The sequence below is a fragment of the Sorex araneus genome, chromosome 10, assembly GCF_027595985.1.
Source record: "Sorex araneus isolate mSorAra2 chromosome 10, mSorAra2.pri, whole genome shotgun sequence".
Taxonomy (NCBI): domain Eukaryota; kingdom Metazoa; phylum Chordata; class Mammalia; order Eulipotyphla; family Soricidae; genus Sorex; species Sorex araneus.
Window position 1 is genome coordinate 8,809,874 of NC_073311.1, and position 22,495 is coordinate 8,832,368.

General features: G+C 36.8%; 1 protein-coding gene across 13 annotated transcripts in view; it reads right to left on the reverse strand.

Annotated features, from left to right (window-relative positions):
- GRIP1 (glutamate receptor interacting protein 1) overlaps positions 1-22,495 on the reverse strand; it is a 752,587-nt gene that overhangs the window by 141,135 nt on the left and 588,957 nt on the right. For all 13 annotated transcript variants that reach the window (XM_055118021.1, XM_055118025.1, XM_055118019.1 and 10 more), the window contains 2 exons: positions 19,149-19,224; positions 16,542-16,687 (listed from right to left, as the gene is read on the reverse strand). In XM_055118021.1, coding sequence (XP_054973996.1) covers positions 16,542-16,687; positions 19,149-19,224 — 222 coding nt within the window. The remainder of the gene's footprint in view (positions 1-16,541; positions 16,688-19,148; positions 19,225-22,495) is intronic.

Below are 22,495 nucleotides of genomic sequence, written 5' to 3' on the forward strand. Positions count from 1 at the left end.
CTATTGCTCCCACCCTGGGAAAAAGTTTTTTTTTAATTTTTAAAACAGAACAAAACAAAACTATATTTCCAAACATTTTTTTTTTCAGATTTTGGAGCTTTGGTTTCCTAAATCACTGAAAATTGCTAATAAACACCCAAGCGTGGGGCAAAGAGCTACTGAAAACCCTTTCATGTAACTCCCTGGGACTTAGGCATCTGATGTTTTTATCTATAAACAGAAGAAAATGCTTTTTTAAAAGAAAAAAGGATGGTAAGGGAAAAGGAGGGAAGGAAAAAATGACACTATCATAAAGGAAGCAGTGCAGGTATGGTTCAAGTCAGAAAATATATTTTATTTAAGGAATGGAATTTGTGGGGCTGGAGAGACAGTTCAGTGGTAAGGCCTTGCAAGAGGCTGACCCTAATATGTTCCTGACACTGCATGTGTTCTCTGAGCTTCACCAGGAGTAATCCCTGACACAGAGTCAGGAATAGCCCTAAAGCACTGCTGGATGTGGCCCAAGTACCACCTGAAACCAAAAGAAATTTGTTCACACAAGCTGCAAATAATTGACCAGCAATGTGTAAGCTGACACTGCTGTGGAAGTCATGTGGATTCCTGTACTAATCAGAAAGTATCAGCCTGCATGATCAACACCAGACTTTAGGGCTTTCTCAGCACAACAAGGAAAGCTTGGTTTCCTTAATAGATTACAAGAGGATAAAATAGGACTGGAGTAGCGGAGGGAATGGAAATTGAAAAATGTTCTAGGAATATCTGAAATAATCTTGAATATTACTATATTTAGGGGAAAGGCAGTCTCAACATCAAAGACTCTTTATTTGCTTATTTATTTATTTATTTAGTATTTTAAACACTGACCTTCATGGAAGAACTCTGTAGAGAACACAATAGGGGTCTGACAATTTTTGTCTTCGGGGAGTTTCTAATTTCACAGAGGAGAGAAATCATCTACATCAGTATTAGAACTATATACTAAGTGGGATAAAGACTGTAAAAGAAGCATTAAAAGGATGTTGTAGAAGTTAAGTGGAAAAAAATTCTTCCTGTTGGATTTTATAGACCTATCTTCAAGACAGAAACAAATCTGAAAAGTTACATACATCTTGAAAAGGATAGGGATAAAGCTTACCTATAAAAGAGCAGCACTAAGTGAAATGAGTCAGAAAGAGAGGGACAGGCATACAATGACTGTAATTATTTGTGGAATATAAAATAGCATAATATGAGACTAACACCTAAGGACAGTAGAGACAAGTGCCAGGAAGCTTACTTCATAGTTTGGAAGCCTGCCTCATGTGCTGGGGGAGAAGGCAGTTGGGATGGAGAATGGACCACTAAGTCAGTGATGGTTGGAAAGATCGCTTGGGATGAGATATGTGTGTTAAAAGTAGACTAAGGACCAAACGTGATGGCCTCTTAGTATCTATATTGCAAACCATGATGCCCAAAGTAGAGAGAGAATAAAAAGGAATGTTCTTACAACAGAGGCAGGGGGTGGGATGAAGTGGGGGTGGTGGGTGGGATACTGGGAACATTGGTGGTGGAAAATGCACACTGATGAATGGATGGGTGTTTGATCATTGTATGACTGAAACTCACTCATGAAAACTTTGTAACTATTTCACAGTGATTCAATAATAAATAAAATAAAAAGAGCAACACAAAAATAAAAGCATATTATTTTTTTCTGTCTTCCAGGAATGTGTCAGGTTATTTAAACACATTAGCAACTGCAATCACCACAATAACTATAGGAAGGATAAATTAAGAAGAATCCAGAGTCAGGAATCGAACCTGGTCCTTTGAATCACATTGGCTCCAGGCAGGAAGAAGATTATGAAGAAACGCACAAACATTGCAAAACCTTGGTCACAATAATTGAATATCTGATATGTGCGAAGTGCAGGGCTTTTAAGGGATACAAAAAAAACCCTAGTAAGTTAATACAGGGAAAACTTGAGTAGGGCTTTAGTACTAGACAAAAGACTTTGGACTTTATATTATAATTAATGGATAGAAAGATGTCCAAATACGGGTGATGGCAAAACTTATGAACAGAAGAGAAATGCACAGATAATTGCAGTGGTCAATCCTAGTTTTATTCTGGCACCATTTATGGTTCCCCAGGTCCCACGAAGAGTGATTTCTGAGCACAGAGCCCAGAGTCAGGAGTAATCCCTGAGCCAGGAGTAAGCTGGGTCTGGTCCAAACAAACAAAACAAGTAAAACAGTAGATAACGAAGAGACAGGACAAGTAGAGAGGACAAAGGTAGAATCATGGAATGAGTCACTGTATTTTGCTTTAAAGTAAAACAATTCTGTAGGAGGAATGGTCTATACTAGTTAATCATTTGATGCTGCTGATGTGTCATTCCATCGGCTAAAATAATGACATGAGTGGGTTAGGGCTGAATGGTGCTGTCTCCATGCAGAGCTGGTTTTGAAAAAAAAAACTGTTGGCTTTTCATTTCCTGTTTTAGTGCTACTGACACAATACCTTTGTATGACAGGAACTAGATGCTACAGAAAGAGAAGTTTCGACACATCAGCTTGAACCTACTCAAGGAAATTCATGGTAGATGTCTGATCTCAATTTGCTTCTGAGAATTAACAGTAAAGAGATTCTTCATTTATCTTCAAATAAACCAGATGATCCTGATAAAATTATTCTAACCTTTTGTATTTACATTCAGGACAGATTCTACCATTTTAATTGTGGTTTTGGAGCAAGGACCCGTTATAAACATGTGCAATGGGACGGCATATTGAGAAGCATTACTTGGATCTAATAGGCACTTGGGAGTCATTTGTTACATCAAAACTACAGAGACAGTGGTGACAGAGTTAATTCCTTTGGTGTCAAATTCACTGGATATTGTAACCCCTAGAAGTTTGCACAATCTTAACGGAACTTGCTATCTTGCTTCTTTGAAACTTGTGTTTAATAGTTACATGTACTAACGGGTAATGGCAGATAAGAAGAGCAATTTCTCTTAGCAAAAGATTGTTTGCAGCTTTCTATTCAAAGCGAAATATAAAATTGTATTCAATCACAGAGAAAAAATTCTTTGGTTAGCACTTTAATAATTACTCTAAAAAGATGACCAAGAAGATCCTCCATAGATATGTTTCTGTTACTCCTCTTGAAATAAAAATAATTTTAATCTAGTATATGTACATCGATTTGCTCGAGCAGGCACCAGTAACATCTCCATTGTGAAACTTGCTGTCACTGTTCTTGGCATATCAAACAAGCCATGGGTAGCTTGCCAGGCTCTCCTGTGCAGGTGGGATATCCACTATCAGGTAGGGTGTTTGCTTTGCACGTGGCCCACCCAGGTTCGATTCCTCCATCCCTCTCGGCAAGTTAATGAGAGTATCTCACATGCGTGGCAGAGCCTGTCAAGCTACCCATGGCATATTCGATATGCCAAAAACAGTAACAACAAGTCTCACAATGGAGACATTACTGATGCCCGCTTGAGCAATCGATGAACAACGGGACGACTGTGCTACAGTGCAGTGCAGTACATGTACATGACCTCAAAGAAACTTATAATGCAAAGAAAATTTCCCTTGCCAGACTTGAGAGTTTTTCATCTTCCTAAAATATACAGAAGTTAAAGGGCTAATTTTACACTCATGGGACATGGTTAATTTTAGAAGCATAATACACAATTTGAAAATGAGGGAATTTTAACCAGCTTTCTATGAATTATTAAATGTCTCAGATGCCAAGAGGAAGACCCTGCAGATAATGGCTGCCCCGTGGCATATTGGCTTTTTGTCTACTCTGGGGAGTCTGGGAAAGAATTGCTGGGAAAGTTGTAATTGTCAAAGGACAGCTGGGTATGATGCGCATAAGAAGGGAAATCACTGACTTTCCTTTATAATATTTTTTGAGCTATAACTGTTTAAATTCAGTTTGAACTAAAGTTAAACTTTTTTTTAAATTAAGGCCATGAGACAGTATAGAGGTTAAGGCACATGCTGACCCCCAATTTTAATCCTGGTATCACATATGGTCCCCAAAGAACTCACAAAAATCAATATGGAGAGTTGCCTAACAAAAAATTGTAGATAAAACTTAAATAGACATTTCACAAAGAAGACTATCCAAGTGGTCAATAATAAAAAGGTGTTTAACATTATTATTCATTTAGAAACTATACATGAAAGTCATAGAAATACCACTATACATGCTCAGAATAGTTCAAACACAAAATACTGACAACATCAAGTGTTGTTAAGTATGCAAAGGAAGCAAGATCATTAGATGAGAATTCAAATAGGTATAGCACTGTACACTGTCGTCCCATTGTTCATCGATTTGCTTAAGCGGGCACCAGTAACATCTTCATGCCTGTAAATAGGTATAACTATTATAAAAATACGTTTGGCAATAACTACTACAATTGAGCATAATTGTAGCCAATGGCCTAGTAATTTCATAACCTATAAAATGCAGACACTAGAAAATCATCAATGGAAAGAATAAACTATGATCTAGTCTACAAGGGTGTATTACAACAATGGAAAATAATAGATCATCCTATATGCATGAGTTTTGGGGGAACACATCCAAAGTTGCTGCCTTCCGCATGGCTGCTTTACAAAAGGCAAGTGCCCTCCCCATTGTACTATTTCTCCGACCTGTCATTGGACCTTCCACACTTATCTCCACCAACATATGACAAGTGAGTTGACTGTGTAAAAAGAATTAACGATATATGTGGGAATATATACCATACGTATTCTGCAAATACTTATTTTTCAAATAAGAAAGGAGAAATAGAAAATAGAATTTTGATCTTAGAGAAAATAAGACTGCAAGTAAATGAATGTTGGCATTGAAAAATCACACTTTCAATAGATAAATAAACTAAACAAAAACCAGACTTTCTTTATGTAGGATACATTTTGGGCTTCTATTTATTTTTTTCAGAAGACAAGAAGGTTAAACGAGTAATGTCTGGGAAAGAATCATCATAAATATTTCTAGGAGCCCTTAAAAAAGAATGGCTAATTTGGTCTTGACAGGAAGGGGTAAGAAGTATAAATTTTATATTTTGAGCTTCCTATTCTGAAAAACAAACAAAACAAAATAGAAATGAGATATATGATTGCCAATGTTCACCAATAACCAATACTTTTTACTGCAAAGGAGTGAATCATCTCTTTCGAAGACAAACATTAAGATCTATCCCTGACAAAACAGGCAATTAAAAATTACTACTTTGTATTTGCTTAGGGCTGGAGCAATAGCACAGCAGGTAGGGCGTTTGCCTTGCACGTGGCATACTGGGTTCGATTCCTCTGCCCCTCTCAGAGAGCCCGGCAAGCTACCAAGAGTATCCTGCCCACACGGCAAGCTACAGTGGCATATTCAGTAACAGCAAGTCTCACAATGGAGACGTTACTGGTGCCCGCTTGAGCAAAGCGATGGACAATGGGATGACAGTGCTACAGTGCTACGACTTTATATTTGCTTAAGATTGCCCATAAGTGGGGCTGGAGAGATAGCACAGCGGGTAGGGCGTTTGCCTTGCACGCGGCCGACCCGGGTTCAAATCCCAGCATCCCATATGGTCCCCTGAGCATGGCCAGGGGTAATTCCTGAGTGCAGAGCCAGGAGTAACCCCTGTGCATTGCCAGGTGTGACCCAAAAAGAAAAAAAAAAGAATTGCCCATAAGTAAAAATCACCTATAGAGCTGGGCAAAAAAACCCCAACATACTGAGTATTTCTAAGGGAAGGGTAACATTTTCCTCAGTATTTTTGGTTTTGCATGCCTTCTGAGCATAAGCGAGTACAATGAAAGATTTAACACTATTCAGAAAAAGGAAGAGACTAAAGGAGAATCAGAGACATAAATTCAGAAAAACACCATAGGCAGATTAAGATTTTTTAAAAAATTTTAAGCTTCATATAGCCACTTAGCAATGTAAGACAATATCAGGAAGTCATTCCCTTTAAGCATACAACATAAACACTGATGTTTTACTCTGTTCTACGCACACCCACTTGATAATTAGTCACACCCACAAGTCATAAACAGCAAGTCTAAGGGCAAATACAACATTCAATTTACAATTATCATTAAATAATTTTTATGGATGTCTAAAGTCTCCCTGTGAGGTATAAAAGAAACAAGCAAAAAAGAAGATGCCTCAATTAGTGTTCCCAAGGAATAGATGGAATCTAGCAGCACAAGACAAAAACACAGACAACTTAGGAAAAGCAAAATGTAAATACCCTCAAGAGTTGGCAAGAAGTATTAATCAAGAGGCAAAAAAGTGAGAGAAGTTGAGTTAACTCAATGAGAACAGGACCAAAAAGTGTGGTGAATTTGACTTGGGTCTATCTATCATCTATCATCTATCTAATTATCAAAATCTTACACACACATGGTTTGTGCATAAAGGTATTATGATCGTGTACAATAGTGTGAAAATTCAGGATATTTTTCATAGAGAAATATCCTACTCATTTTTAATTTTTATCACTATAATATTCTGTTGTTTACATATGACATCTACTAAAATGACTAAGATTACTGTTTCTTGGTAAGAAAGCTTGTGTAAAGCTTGTTTAAATTATACTACATGAGCCTTGCTTTAAGCAGCCAACAAGAATCCCATGTTAACTGAAATCCCTTCAAACTCTTCCAAGTAAGATAGAAGTAATAAAATAATTATCAAAAAAATCTTATAATTAAATCCAAAATTAATTACATATCAGCACAAATTTGGTACAATCCCCTACACTCTTTACTCTGCAACATTAGCCTAAGGTCTGTGGTTCAGAATGATCTCGGGAATAACTGTTGTGCATGCCAAAGACTCAAGTTCTTCTAATTTAATATGCATTCTCAGAAGCATGGTTTAGAAATATTTTCAACTAAGGCTTAAGTAAAATAAGTATTCTGATAAATTTTGCAAAAGAACATTAATATAAAACACATAACTTGCTAAATAATATTTTTATCAGAACTCCTCAATGTTCTCGCAGAATACAGTTTATTTATTTATGTATTTATTTAATCCTTGGGCCACACCTGGTGGTACTCAGAATCTATTCCTGGTTCTGTGCTCCAGGATTGCCGCTAGAAACACACAAGAGGAACATATGTGGTGCCAGTGATCAGAGCAGAATTGGCTGTATGCAAGGCCAGCATCTATCCCCGTACTATCTGGCTCAGGCTGCCTCTTAAAACAGGATAATGGAAGGGAGGCTTGTGGTTGATTTTAGGAAAGGGTGGCACAGAAAGAGTTCACCTCAATTTTGTGGTATTCAATGATGGCTTAGTGATGATATGGACCTTATATTACTCATTTACTTAATCTTTTCATCAATACTTTGAAGAAGTACTATTATCCATAATTTAGAGATGGGAAAGTTGAAGCCTGCAAGAGATTAGCATCTTGTTCAAGATCAACAGTGAGCCAAGATCCAAAACAAAGATACCTGACTTAAAAGGCACTAAATTTTACTGAAGTCCTGGCTTATAGACTTTTCATGTTCATATGTTGCTTATATTTTGTATTATTTTATTTCTATTAGGAAGCTGCTGAGACCAAATATTTTGGTAATAATTGGCAATAATTAATCATTGAAAATAATTTGATATTTGGTAATAATTTGATAATTAATAGCATTTTTCCATATAAGCAGATAACTAAAAATTTTTCACTGGGAACATTTTATGTGTCAAATATCAAATAGGCAATATCAAACAGGCATCTTTTATTCCTCACAGCAGCCTGGAAATATGTGGTGTAATTACCATTATTTTACAAAAGAAAAATGGGGCTTCTGTTACTTCAAAAATTGCTCTGGTTCTCCATTTTATCATTGGGGGTCCTTCTCAACGAATTTTACAAATTATTCTTCATCTTTTTGACTTGTCACTGTTTAAGGGCCCCAGAACGTGGCCTTTATAATCTTTGATCATACTCAGTCTCCTAAGAGGACTCAGGGTGTTAAGATCCAACTCTGTGCTAATGACTCAGAAACTGATGTCTCCTGAGCCTGAGAGGTAGGACAGAGATTAAGTCACTTGCCCGACCCCAGGCTGATCCATAGTATCAACTGGTTCTCCAAGCATAGAGCTCTAAGTATCGCTGAGCAGTGCTGGGTGTGGCTCAAACTCCCCTCTGAACCCTCAAGATTTGTATCTCCTGCACTAGCCCCTGTACTGAAATCCAGGCATCAATATGCCGACTATACTCTACACCTCCACTTAAAAGATAGATGTACATTTCACATGTAACATATCTAAAACACTCATTTCCCCCTTAAATCTATTCACTCCAGTGTTCTTTATGCTAACAAATCTTCCTAAGACATCATGCCAAACTTTTTGTCCAGTAATGACTGAAGATCATGGCGGAGCTTGGCAAGACTATCGTGGCATATTCAATATGCCAAAAACAGTAGCAATAGCGGGTCTCACTCCTTTGACCCTAAATGAGCCTCCAATATGGCACAGATTGGAGTAAGGAGAGTAAGGAGAGGCTTCTAAAATCTCAGGGCTGGGACTAATGGAGATGTTACTGGCGCCCGCTCAAGCAAATCGATGAACAATGGGATGACAGTGATACAGTTATACAGTGATTTTCCTTAAAATTTTAGCACAGACCAAATTCAACTTTAGCTAATAACATCAATAGATTTCCTAACTACTGCATTTGCTAAAATTTATATGATTGGAAAATAATTCTAGTGTTGAGATATTGATATATTAGTAAGCATACACACATCTCCTCTAACATGAACACTCTTAAAGGCATATAAATAAAATATTTTATATCCAGGATTATAGACATATATTTCCCCCAGACACATTGTTTCACTATTTAATAGTATATAAATAAGCAAGACTTTAAAAAATATAACAGATATACTAAGGATGCCCTACTAGCCAAAAAAAAGTCCTTCCCACATTATTTGTTCAGGAAACAAATGTCAAATTTACAGTGGGCTACCATGACATGCCACAAGAATGGTTAGTATGAAGTGACAGAAAATGTCAGGTGCTGATGGGATGTGAAGCAAGAAACATTTAAATAATGTACTGTTAGTGGGAAGAGACTTAACTCCAAGAGGTGTCCTCAAATGTTAACTTATTATATTCATCAATCCAACACCATCAGCTTTGGTATAACTGTCTCATCTTGGGGCTGTTCCACATAAAATCCTTCCTCCTCTTTACTAAGAGTGACTCTATCCTGGATACAGTGATTATGTCTTGTATAATGTCTGATGATGATGTCTTCCTACTGAGTTATTATTTCTAGTTTTTCCAATTTAAGCAGATCCTAAGTTGTCTGTTACAGTTTTTATCATCTATTTAGCTTTACCTGAATAATAACAAAGTCTCTGAAGGGAGGCCAGTAAACTTTGAACTTAATATATTCTTTTGTAAATTTGTTTCTTTTGTACTTCTAAAATTTCCTTGCTTCCTTTAAAGATTCCTTCCTTCTGAACCCAGGTCTCATGAATGCAAGGCATGCACTTTGCCGCTAGGCGACATCCTAGCCCACAAAGATAAATAACTTAAAAAAAACTAATTATTGAAGATTTTTATAACCCAATGAGACAAATAGGGTAAATACAATTCTTATTTTATAGAATGAAAATATGGAATAAAGACATAAAGTCATTGAATCTAATATGAAGGGAGATTATAAAAGATTATAAAACAATAATCCATAAACTAGTACCCATCTCAACATAGTTTTCCATTAAGATTCTGTAAGTCAATTATATACATGATGAGAAGTGATAATATATAGACTAGTACTTAATCTAGATTACAGGAGGCAGAAAACCAATGTTTGACTCAGTTTTAGAAAATATAGAAAAAGTAACTTTGGTACCAAAGTTCAGGTGTATTAAAATTTTTTTCATTAAAAATTCTTTCTTGCTTACATCTGGTTAAAAATTAATGTCATTTAAAAATGTATTTCTAGGTTGTCAATAATTAATTGACAGAATTAGAATTTTTCTCACTTAAGAAAACAGCACTAAATTATTATAATCTGGGAGGGTGGGGTTTGGGCCACACCTGGTGGTACTCTGGGCATACTCCTGACTCTGTGCTCAGAGATACTCTTGGTGTGATTCAGGGACCATACATTGTTCTGGGGATTTAAATATCAGTCAGCTATATGCAAGACAAGTGCCTTACCTCCAGTACTATCTGTAACCTAAGTAAATTATTTTTTATGGCATTAATTTTTTTAATTGAATCACTGTGAGATAGTTATAAAGCTTTCATGATTGAGTTTCAGTCACACAATGATCGAACATCCATCTCTCCACCAGTTTGCATTTTCCACCACCAATGTCCCCGGTATCCCTCCTGCTTCCTCTACCCCACCCCACCTCCTGCCCCTATGGCAGGCACTTTCCTTTTTACTCTCTCTCTACTTTTGGGCATTATGGTTTGCAATACAGATACTGAGAGACCATCATGTTTGGACCTTTGTTTACTTTCGGCACATATTTCCCATCCCAAGCAATCCTTCCAACCATCACTGACTTAGTGGTCCCTTCTCTATCCCAACTGTTTTCAGGGACTTGAGGTAGGCTTCCAACTATGGACCAATCCTCCTGACCCTGGTCTCTACTGTCCTTTGGGTGTTAGTCTCATACTATGTTGTTTTATACTCTTAATGGTATATTTTGACTTCCAAATAATTTGGTACAAATGTTAATTTTACTCCATGATGTAACTAGTACTAGCCTGAATTATACAAAGATCTTATTTTATTTTATTTGAGGAATAAGAATTCCTGAATTTGGGGAAAAAAGGTGTTTTTTGTTATGATAAAAAGGTTAGTTGATAGTTGGTGAATAATAATTCTAGTGAAATATATCCAATTATTCTGATTTTCTAAGGTGCCATTTTTAATGCCCTTCTCACAACTGTCTTTCTCAATTATCTTTATGGTTTCATATTAACCCAGTTGGGGAAAAAATGGAAAAAAGCAAAACAGAGAGAGCAGACTAATTATCAAGAGAAACACTGGAGAAAATTCAAACAAGATGATTAGAATAAAGAAGAGCACGAGGAAGTGAGAAACCATGAGTAGATTTAAAAAAGAGGTTAGAGGCTTAAAAGGGTGAGGCAGAGAGTGGACCCTGAAAATAGAATTTTAAAAGTAAAAATCCAAATCAACTTGTTCCTTTGTTATATAAAGTTAACAAAGTTTTCGCCTTCCGCCCAGATAAGATCCAGAGCTGCAGCGCTAGAAACGGACCCTCTGCTCCTAAAGACTATGATTGAGAGGTCTTCTAACCCATTTAGGCACCCAGAGCAGCTTCTTGCAGAAATGCATCTAGACTGTGAACTGAGCTAAAATATCAGAAATCCAAACTCAGAGTCTTTACTCTCAGCAATGAAAAGAAATTATTAAATGATGCCTTTCCAGCAGGCCTGATTGTTGGGGGAAAATTCCAAACATTAATAGTGAGTTCTCTATTGAAATATTGAATATATTCAAAGTATAGAGAGAATAAAGTGAAGATCATTAGCTACTTAGGTGGGGATAGGTGGGAGGGGGGTATATTTGGGTTCTTGGTGGTGGAACATATGCACTGGTGAAGGGATGGGGATTTAATCAGTATATGACTGAGACTTAAACCTGAAAGCTTTGTAATTTTTTTCACAGTGATTCAGTAAAATAAAAAAAAAGTTAACAAAGTTTAGAATAAAACAATGAACAAGTGAGCATACTAATACATATATGACATATATAATATATAACATAACAAATACAATTTATAGTTATGTATTGATTCCCCTTCCTTTTTCATTATGGCTCTGACTAACTGGGACCATGCTACTGGATGTGGTGTTCACACAGGTGGCCTTGCTGATTTCATGCACGTGGTTGTTCACACAAGTGCTCTCTCTGTAGTGTGGTGCTCAGATATTTTAAGTTGTGGTGCTCTCACACACTTGGTTGTAGGGGTCATGGATGGCACATTTGGTCGTGGCCATTGGAATCCCAAATGGCATTGCCACTAGGATCCTGGTGGGCACAAGTGGGCAGTTTAGGGGGTGGAACTTGGGGCCTCACACTGTCATGGTAGGTATTCTGCCACTGTACCGTCTCCAGGCCTCCAGATGTACAAAAAAAAATGTGTGTGTCTTCCTATGAAAATGAGCGCTCTCATGTTAAACTTTTTTTTTTTTTGGGTCACACCCGGCGATGCACAGGGGTTACTCCTGGCTCTTCACTCAGGAATTACCCCTGGCGGTGCTCAGGGGACCATATGGGATGCTGGGATTAGAACCCGGGTCGGCCGCATGCAAGGCAAACGCCCTACCCGCTGTGCTATCGCTCCAGCCCTCTCATGTTAAACTTTAATTCAAAAATCCAGTTCCTGAATTTTAGTGTGAAACTAGATGACTGGATTAGAGTAGTTAGCCCACATAGGCAGCTAAATAATATAATATCTTTATGTATAATTAAAACATTACAATCAGATGGTGTGTGATACATGATTAGTTAAAGGATCCAGGGAAATTAGATGATTTTTAGCACCAAATTAACATTTAAATGCTAGGAAAATATTAGATCACACCCCAAAAGTAACCAAAAGATAAGGCTTCAACATATTAGAAAGAAGGAATTAGAAACTCTAAGAAAAAGTTTTTTACAAAAAGTGACAAGGACTAATGTCTTTAATTTGCAAGTAATTTAATAAACTAGTAAAAAATTGCTATAGTAGTACCTTTAATAGGAAAATAAACAAAGGATGTGAGCAGTCAAGACAACATTAAAATGGCCTGTGTTCTTAGAAAAAAAGATTTAGTTGTACTAGAAATGTTTTTAGCAAATTAAAGTATAAATATAATTTTTGCTCAATAAATCAGAATGATCAAAAATGTTCAATATTGATAAGCTGGGAGATAAGTACATTGCTGGCAGTAATAAAATGTTTTGTTCTTTCTGACTCACAATTTAGAATTATGTGTCAACATTTTTATATTGAATAATTCGTGTACATTAAACCATCTTTGTAACCCTGGAAGAATTCTGACATGATTATTGTCTCTGATCATTTTGATACAAAGTTGGATTTTGGATTGTTAATAGTTTGTAACTATGTTCATCAAGTAAATAAAAAACATTAAAAAGAAATATATCCTTGATTTAGTAAACTTGGAAATACAAAGACTGAGTAAACGAGTATTCATGATAATTATTTACAGCAATAATATATTGGAAAATGATGTAAATGAAAGAATTTGTCTGAATATATAATGTCAAACAGCAATTTAATTTTAAAATTTCCCATGTGACTAAGTAATTGATCCACCATCATTTATTATCTAGTTCAACCTTCCCTACTAATCTATCATTCTGTTTCCATTCTACTCTGTTTCTAGACATCCCCTTCTCTTCCTTTAGTCTCTGTATTATTATTATATAAATTACATAAATTATTATTCTATAAATGAAAAGGCTCAATTTTATAATTGGTTTTTATATTTGGCAGAACAAGTTTTTCTGATTTCATATTGCTTCAAAAACATTTTGGTTGTTTTCACTCCCTCCCACTCTCTTATTCCTCAAACATTTCAGTCTGAGATTATTTAGGTCCTACCCCCCAAAGATCTTTTTGAGATTTTTGAAAAAATTGAATTTGTGGATGCACTTGAGAGAAATGACATGTTAAGACTTACCCTCCAAGAATGACATAGGTCTTCATTTATTTATGTAGTATTTTATCTATGTATATAGATCTATGCCTACACTTATGCCTACACTGGGTAATATAATTGTGGAATAATATTTATTTGTTATTTTTATATTTATTTATATATTTAAATTTATATTTATTTCCATAGGAACCTTGTTATTTGATTTATATTATAAGTGAAATTTTAAAACTTTAAGCTTCTGTTCTTCACTGGTTTATAAAACCATGACTGACTTTGTATACTGAGATTAAATCTAGCAAATTGGAGAAATTTCCAATTAATTCTTTTTCATTTTTTTGTAGAAAGCTTATTGGAAAGTAGAAGAAAAAGAAAAACAAACTACCCATGTGGAGAGCAAATTGGTATAGGATTAAGTTCATCCAATTAGTTTTTTTATTTCGGTAAATGTTCTCTGATGCATTTTCCTTCCATACATGAGAAGGATAGTTGTAAACTCTGGGGTATGGAAACTGCCAGACAGCACTCACAATGTGAATGTGAGTTGGGGAGAAGGCAGACAGGGGGGTCACCCTGTGCACCTTTACTATAATACATGGAGGTTTCTCTTTGAAGTGGTACTATCCACATGGAACAAGTAGGTATTAAACCTTCACATTATGATTTCGCTTTGGAGCTGATTTCTTTTAAGTCTTCAGATTTTAAGTTACCTGCTATCCCTTCTCTGTTACCCAACAGATACCTATCAACCCTCACGTCTGTGCCTATTATTACTCCAGAGTATGTGCATGCTCTTTATAGCAGGTAACTATCACATTTTATGAGTGTTTATTAGCTTGATCGTTTGCCTGTGTGCTGCCAACTGCCAGGTCTTAAGGGCAGGGTAGATCTGTTTTGTTATTTCTGTGTAGCTACTATCTACCTGTTAGATCAACAAGAATGTGTAGATTGAATAAATGAATTAAATAGCTCAAATATCTGTTTCAATATTTCCACCATTTTTGTAAGGGAGCTCCCCCAAAGTGCTCTCAGTACCCTAGTGTCACCCCCTGGTGACCACTAGCCATGCTGCTCTGGCTCTAACGCTCAGTGCTCAGGCCCATTGGGTAATCTTTGTGGCGCTATAGGCAGGCCACACAGTAGGGAAGTGAATCTGGAGCCTGGCACCTGCACAAGACATTGAGCTCTTTCCTTGACCCCTGTTTCAAATTTTAATGTCAGTCATATTAAAATATCACCACTTAAATCTATTTTGCTAGTATTATTTTACTGTTATAATTGACTTTTAAAGGGAAGTAAGTGACATGGTCCAAATTAAGAGCTAAGAATTAATCAGGAGAGTTAAAAACAAAACCTAAATCATCCAACTCAAAATTGAACTCAAACCAAAAGAAAAAGGGGGCTGGGGGATAAGAGAAGAGAAGACAAGAGAAGAAAGAAGAATAGAGAAAGGAAAGTTTATTCATTTCTAAACTTCCCAATTCAGATTTAAAGAATATCACTCATCCTGCTCCTCATGCTTCAAGTCTTTTTAGGAAACTCTAGGCCTCTTTAAAACATTTCAGCCAACACTGTGCATGACATGCATTCCTGTATATGAATAATCCAGAGTGGGAAATATAGGGAAAATAGTTCTATTTTAATTAGTTCTAATTAAATAAATAATTATAGAAAATAATTCTTTTTTCTCTGCTACATTTCAGAAGCATACAACTTGCTGATAATGTCAGATCACATAATCAAGTCTGATAATTAAGAAGTATTTGCAACATGATTTAAGTTTTAATTTCAGGTTCTAATTCATTCTTTCATAACATCACTGCCTTTGTCAAGACAAACAAAATATTAGCTTCCTAATAACATTTAAAGGAGATGAGGGAGAGATAGTACAGTGGTAAAGGCAAATGTCCACGTGGGGTTAACCCAGGTCCAATCCTGTTACCATTTGGTCTCCTAGCATCACTGGGTTCAGCCTTGGAGACACGAGAACTACTGGGCATGAACCTGCAGTAACCCCAGAAGCAGTGCATCCTCAGACCCTCACACTGAACTACCCTCCCCCTGGGTTGAGATCAACAGGATGGTCCCCGGGGCCTCCTGAACAACACGTCAGAGACCTTAAATAAAACAAACACGTAGAAAAAATTAATGACAGATGAGAGTACTTTTCCAGCTTTACTTCAGTTCTGAAGGTAGAAAGAGAGCTACTTTCTTTTGTAATCACTTTAGGAAAGAATACTTGATTCAATTTATTATTTGAGTCAGTAATATTATATGTCTCCCTTCTTTTCCTGGCATCTAAATCTGATGATAAATTGGTAATTACCAAGAATTCTTATGAGCTGCTTTCCCAGTATGAAGTCATAAGAAGGAAGGAATTCCCTACCGTTCTTCAATCTCCTTGTAGTAAAAGAAAAATAAAAAGGACCAGTTCTTCATTTTATAATACCTTTTGTGTGCCTGTATGCATGCACTGTGTGTGTGTGTGAGAGAGAGAGAGAGAGAGAGAGAGAGAGAGAGAGAGAGAGAGAGAGAGAGAGAGACAGGTGGAGAGAAGTGGAGAGAGAGATGGAAAGCACTTTCTTACTAAGGGTAATTCACATGAAGGTGTTGATTACTAAATGAAACATTCTGACAGAGTTAGATCTTATTCCAGAAGCTATTGACACAAGAACTCTAAATTGCTGAAAAGTACCCCTTACCTTTTCCTGAACCCAAGCAGAATAATGATAAAGTACTGATGAAATTCTGCTTGCTACATGAGGGCTTACAGTTCATTCTTGAGCCAGAGAGGTTTATCAGGGGTGGACAGGGGAAGGTACCGAAGCTTCATGATCACAGCCCGGATGCTGACGTACCCATTACTGAGACATCATATTCTATCAGCAGCGTTGCTTCCTGTCCACACTGTTTCAGAATACTCATGGCTTCAGCATGCGTGGTTCCCAGCAGCCGAATCCCGTCCACACTGAGCAGCCTATCACCAGGTTTGATAGTGCCCTCTCTGAAGAGAGAAGAGAGAAGCAGTCTTTATTAATTTAGCATAATGGAGCTTAGCATTAATAGTCACTTAGCCAAAGTGGTTCTTTCACACCCGTGCTGCCATCTATCCCATTTGCATTTCCTTCTAGGCATCAAGTTTGACAGTAAGAGAGTAAAGAGGTAACCCTGGATGTAAAATTGCTGCATTATGAAAATTAGTAAAAAAGCTACACATTAGCAAAACAATCAAGTTATCTATAGTTAACTCTTGGGGTGCAAGATGATAAAGGCAGATTTTCCCATTTCTACACTTTTGCCTAAATATCTAAAATTGATTGGTCAGAGCACAGGGAATAGTGTTTCCCTATTTTTCCAAAGTCAGGTGAGCAGAAAACCTGCTGATTGCATTCCATTTAATACCAGTGAATTCAAGCTGAATAGGGAGTACTTTACTGTGAAAAATTCCCTTAGCCTATAAATTTTCCTGCTGATTTATAAGGCTCATGGGTGATCATGGAAACGATTCCATCTTGCACTGTCTGGAAGAGGCAGGCAAATACCAATCCCCTACCTATGACCACAGAAGCTGAAGGCATTAAGAGATGTTTCAGAACTTCATGACACTAAGAAATAAATCAGGGAGGTTTTCAGGTTATCATGCCTTGGGGAGGGTCACAGAGATAAGAAAATCAAAGGGACCAGATGGATTACAAATTTTAGATTTCAAGAGAATAAAACAACTCCTTAAATATCCTTCATCTAGAAAGTATTTTCAGTCTAAGTTTTCATTTAATTTAATTTTATAGTGCTGGGGATCTAACCCAGGGCCTCACATGTACAAGGCAAGTGCTCTTCAACCAAACATGACACCTCTGACTTAAGTTTTTATTTTAAATGATTTGATCTCTTTTACTCCAACAGGAACTTGTAACATGTTGCTCACAAACAAATAGCCTGTTTCTGGAAATTCTGTCAACACCAATTCTAAAGGTTAATTTAAAAAGAACCAGAAATACTTGCATTTCTTCAGGAAGAATAATTAACCAGAGAAGTCCAAGACAGAAATTTTTCTTGGAAATTTTGTTGATGTTATTCTTTGCAAAGGCAGTATACTTTAGCAGAGGTGAGTAACAAGAGTTTTCATGTTCTAATTATTTCTTTTAAATATCATTATTTACAGAGTGGGCTAACAGGATGAACTCTGAAAGAAAATGAATCTCATTTCTTATCCTTTTTTCCTGTGCACTAGGTGGCAAGTCATTCTGGGCTTCAGTCTTGTCATTTGTAAATGTGAATAAAACTAGGTCAGTGACTGGGCAGATGTGAGGATATGTCTGCCAACACTTCACTCCCCTCCTGGCATGTAGGAGGTGTTCACTAAATAATATTATTTTCTCCACTGCTTCACAAAAGGTTTTCCAACTGTTTCCTGGTCTGAAACATGGTGCAGAGTAAGGAGGAGTAACCCATGCATTTTCCTTCTCCCCTTCAGTACTATCTGAGGGTATTATCTATTGCCTATTACCAGATAGTATCCTTCAATACTATCTGAGGGTAGTATCTACGTATCCCTGCCACCAGGGAATTGACTTTTGCTGTGGATAAGTGATAAAGGGCATCAAAATAATAAATTTAGGGCAGAGAGATAGTAAATGAAGTGAGGCACTTGTCTTCCATGTTCCTGTAGTGGCTGTGGCCCTGGTCATATCCCTGAAACCCATAGATGGTACCCGAGCATCACCAGGAGTCTCATCTGAGCACAAAGCTAGGTACAGCTTTATGACTACTGCCAGGGGAGATCTACTACCTCCAAACAAAAGCATAATCAATTTATTCACCCCTCTCCAAAATTTATGTTAGATTAGCTGAAGGAGTAGCTTTCAGATTTTCAAATTAGCAGAAATGAGAAACTCCACAGTCTCTTCCTAAACAGTATCCCTTCCCTTTCATTCAAGTCACCTTCATTCTGATGTCATCCACCAGGTAGTCAGAGCCATGATAAAGATGCTGATAATAGGAAGCATCAGATCACCACCACCTATCTTTCCAGGTTGGGGAACTAGGGAACAGTGATGATGCATTTCAGGAATCAGCCTAAACAGCCCACGATTTTCTGCAAAATACCTCTAATCTCTCAGGTTCCCTCAGGCATTGCACATATTCAAGCTCTCACAAAATTAGAACCTCTTAAAGGTGGGCATTTCCATACTTTACAATGGTGGCAACTGAGCTCAGCAAGGATCAGTCATTTACCAAAGTGACTTAGTCTTAGTAAGTGTAATAGAAAGTGCAGAATATGTTAAGTTCATAGAATCTGGAGTTGGACTTTCTTTCTTCTGATTCAGGAGACTAAACTCTCACAGTATTCACCTTTAACAATTTACCCAACACCACTGTAAAATTTGTAACTCATTGACTGTTCTGCCAAAGCCCCCATCCTTATTTAATCTATCAAAAGAGTGACAGTAAAAGACGAAGTTTACCTGTCAGCGGGTCCTCCAGGACGAACACATGTTATCACAACTGGCCGAGATTTATTTCTATCATCATGTGCTCCCCCTAGCAAATAAAAAGAATACAGCTTAAAAAAGAACCCCACTTTTATGATCACCATTAAAACATTCACTTACAAAATGCTAGCTGAGAAATGAATTACCTTTTATTAATGTTGGAGGAAAACGTGTAAAGTTTTCCTTCAGGCATATCACAGTCTTAAATTTCTTGTTCATTTTATATGGAATATATTTTTTTACTTCACCATTTCTCCATAAATATATGGCTATAACCAATGGTTTATATATAAAGCATTTCTATCAACAAGTGTGACAATACAAGAGTACCTGATTAGAAATAATAGCTCAATGAGAATCACTATCAATTATAAACAAAGTGCAAGTGGGTATATCTGGTGCCAGTTATCCTAGGCCACAATAAAGGTAAGCTACAGCCTAATATAAATGAAAAAAAAACTATGATAATGAAAAAAAATCAAGCATTAAGATAGAAAGAAAAATTTTTTAAGTGGTTGAAGTGCTTCTATTTGAAACTGCTCAAAATATTTGGGGCAAAGTTGGCAGATATGTCAAGCCAATTGCAATGATTAAATGGAAATTTAAATTTTGTGTAAAGAAAATGTCTCCCTAAGAATTCTTCAAAATATAGGAGTTTCAAGATGGAAGATAATTTCTTATAATCTTTTTTTTTTATCCAGAGCTTCTGTGTCTATCTTTCTTAATCTGTGATCTTATTCTCTACTTCAGATTACCTTACTTAGAAGATTTGAGGGAGCCCCGTTCTCATTAGCTTTAAAAATATCAATGGCAGCATCACAGTACAGACCAAATCTGAAAATAGATGTCTGTATATTAAATGAGCTGACCAACCTACAATTTTATAGTTGTACATCAGAGAGTTTCCTTGTACAGAGTGAAAAGGCAGCTTAGAGGCAGAGTGCTTTTCCTATGATCCCACTTCATCTCCCTTGGCTTGGTGATAAGAAAAATGACTGAAATTTGACACTCAAGATATAAACAGGAACAATGTATTTTTCATGTTATGGGTGCAAGGTTCTGTTGTTTGGGGAGTCAGGGGTCTCTCTCTCTTTTTCTCAGTATATATGTACATATATACTGCTAGGTAGTGCATATATGATGCTATAATGACATATAGCATTATAAATGTACTTCTATATAAAGTACATTTATAGCTAAAGCCTATCTTATTATTTAAAGATCCTTTCTAGTTCATAAAAATTCTCTTGCACTAAATTAGTATTTCCATCTGCAATATCTTGCTACCTTTCTGCTTATCCTGATGTTCTCCACTGATCTAAATTTAGCAGCAATTTCATCCATACTATAACACCTTATATGCTTCAACATTTCCAACAGTACTTTCCTATTTTGTGGTTCTTTTGTTGACTTACTAATTTTCTGAAGGATGTGTGGTGATTACCTTTTGAACTTGAATGTAATGTCACTGATTCTCATAGAAAAAATATGCAAAATTCTACAGGCCTTTGTTTTCAACTTGGTTGAAAATTTTCTTTTTTTTTTTCTTTTTGGGTCACACCCGGCAATGCACAGGGGGTCATTCCTGGCTCATGCACTCAGGAATTACCCCTGGCGGTGCTCAGGGGACCATATGGGATGCTGGGATTCGAACCTGGGTCAGCCGCGTGCAAGGCAAACGCCCTACCCGCTGTGCTATCACTCCAGCCCCTTGGTTGAAATTTTTCAATTTGCCCTATTTTCAATTTACTAAGAGAGTTATATGTACATATAAACTAAACATAGTTCATTATAAATAAAGTGGAAAAGTCAATATAATTCTAAGAAGCCTAAAGTCCGTACAAATCTAGACAATATTCAGTGATTCATTTAAGTGACTATAGTGTTCTAGGTAGTGTCCTACAACAATGATTTTATATTGCTGATTTGCAGACTACTGATGATCTACAGATATGAAAGGCTGTTCTAGACTCTGCTTATGCATGAACATACACATACATGCATGTGAAACTCCTGAAAATTGTGGGAGACATTTTCGGTTGTCTTGGGTGGTTATAGATTTCAATTTCTTCTATTCCTTTTCATTCTTAATGATAAATGGCTTTTGGTTTAGCTATTTATAGTTTGATTTGCAATTGACTAACAGTATAAAACTAATGATGAATATTTGAAACAGCAGTATTTTTAATTGAAGCTTTTCAATAATTAGGCTATAGGTATGCAATTCAAGTACACTTCTCTTTCATACTGATATTACAAAACCAGATTTGTATATCCTATGCTCAGAGCTAAAATTACTTGTACATAGAAATATGGGAATGGTTAAGGTAAATGACCTCTCTTGTTCCATTTAAAAATAGAACCTGGTGCCACTGGAGTGGGGCGGCGCCAGCCCAGCCTCCAAGTGGTCCCGGCCTCCGGAAGTCATGCCCTTGACCCACTCTCAGCGCCATCTTGCCACATTCAACAGAGAAGCAGCCAGGCGTTCTGGTGAGCAACGTGGCCGGAGAATGCTCCGGACCCGAAACGGGGCCAGCAACACCGGGGATCCAGACGGAGGAGGTGCAGCCACCACACCTTCTCCAGATGGAGCCCTGGCGACACTGAGCAGCAACTAACACGGCTCCGGGATGTGGAACTGGGAAACATCTGAGTTTTAGACCTTTTCTAAAAACTGAAAACATACAATCTTTTAATGGAAAACTAATTATCAAATGCTTCCTTAGTAGGGCTGTCTTTCTTGGGGGGAAATTCCAGCAACAATAATGAGTTTTGTGTTGAAATATGGAACGTAATCAAGGTAAAGAGAAAATGAAGTGAAATTCATCAGTTATACAGTTGGGGGTGGGGGGCGGGGGCGGGGGGTATACTGGGGATTTTGGTGGTGGAATATGGGCACTGGTGAAGGGATGGGTGTTTGAATATTGTATAACTGAGACATAAACCTGAGAACTTTGTAACTTTCCACATGGTGATAAAATAAAAATTAAAAAAAAAATAGAACCCGGTGGAGGGATGGGAAAATGATCACTGTATGACTGAAATGCAAACACAAAAGTTCATAAGCTCGTAACTGTACCTCACGGTGATTCGCTAATAAAAAATTGAAAAAAAAATAGAATCTGGTCAGAGAAGTGAAATAACTACAGTTCTTAACCCCTTACAGAGTTCCTAGTTGCCCAATTTCTCTAACACCTACTTGAGCATTTTTAATGTCTCACTGTGCTGTAATTTCCTGTAGATTAGGGAAATTCTGTTTTATGAGCACATACCTCTTGGCATTAAGGCTGATATGTTCATGACAAATATCTGATTGATTT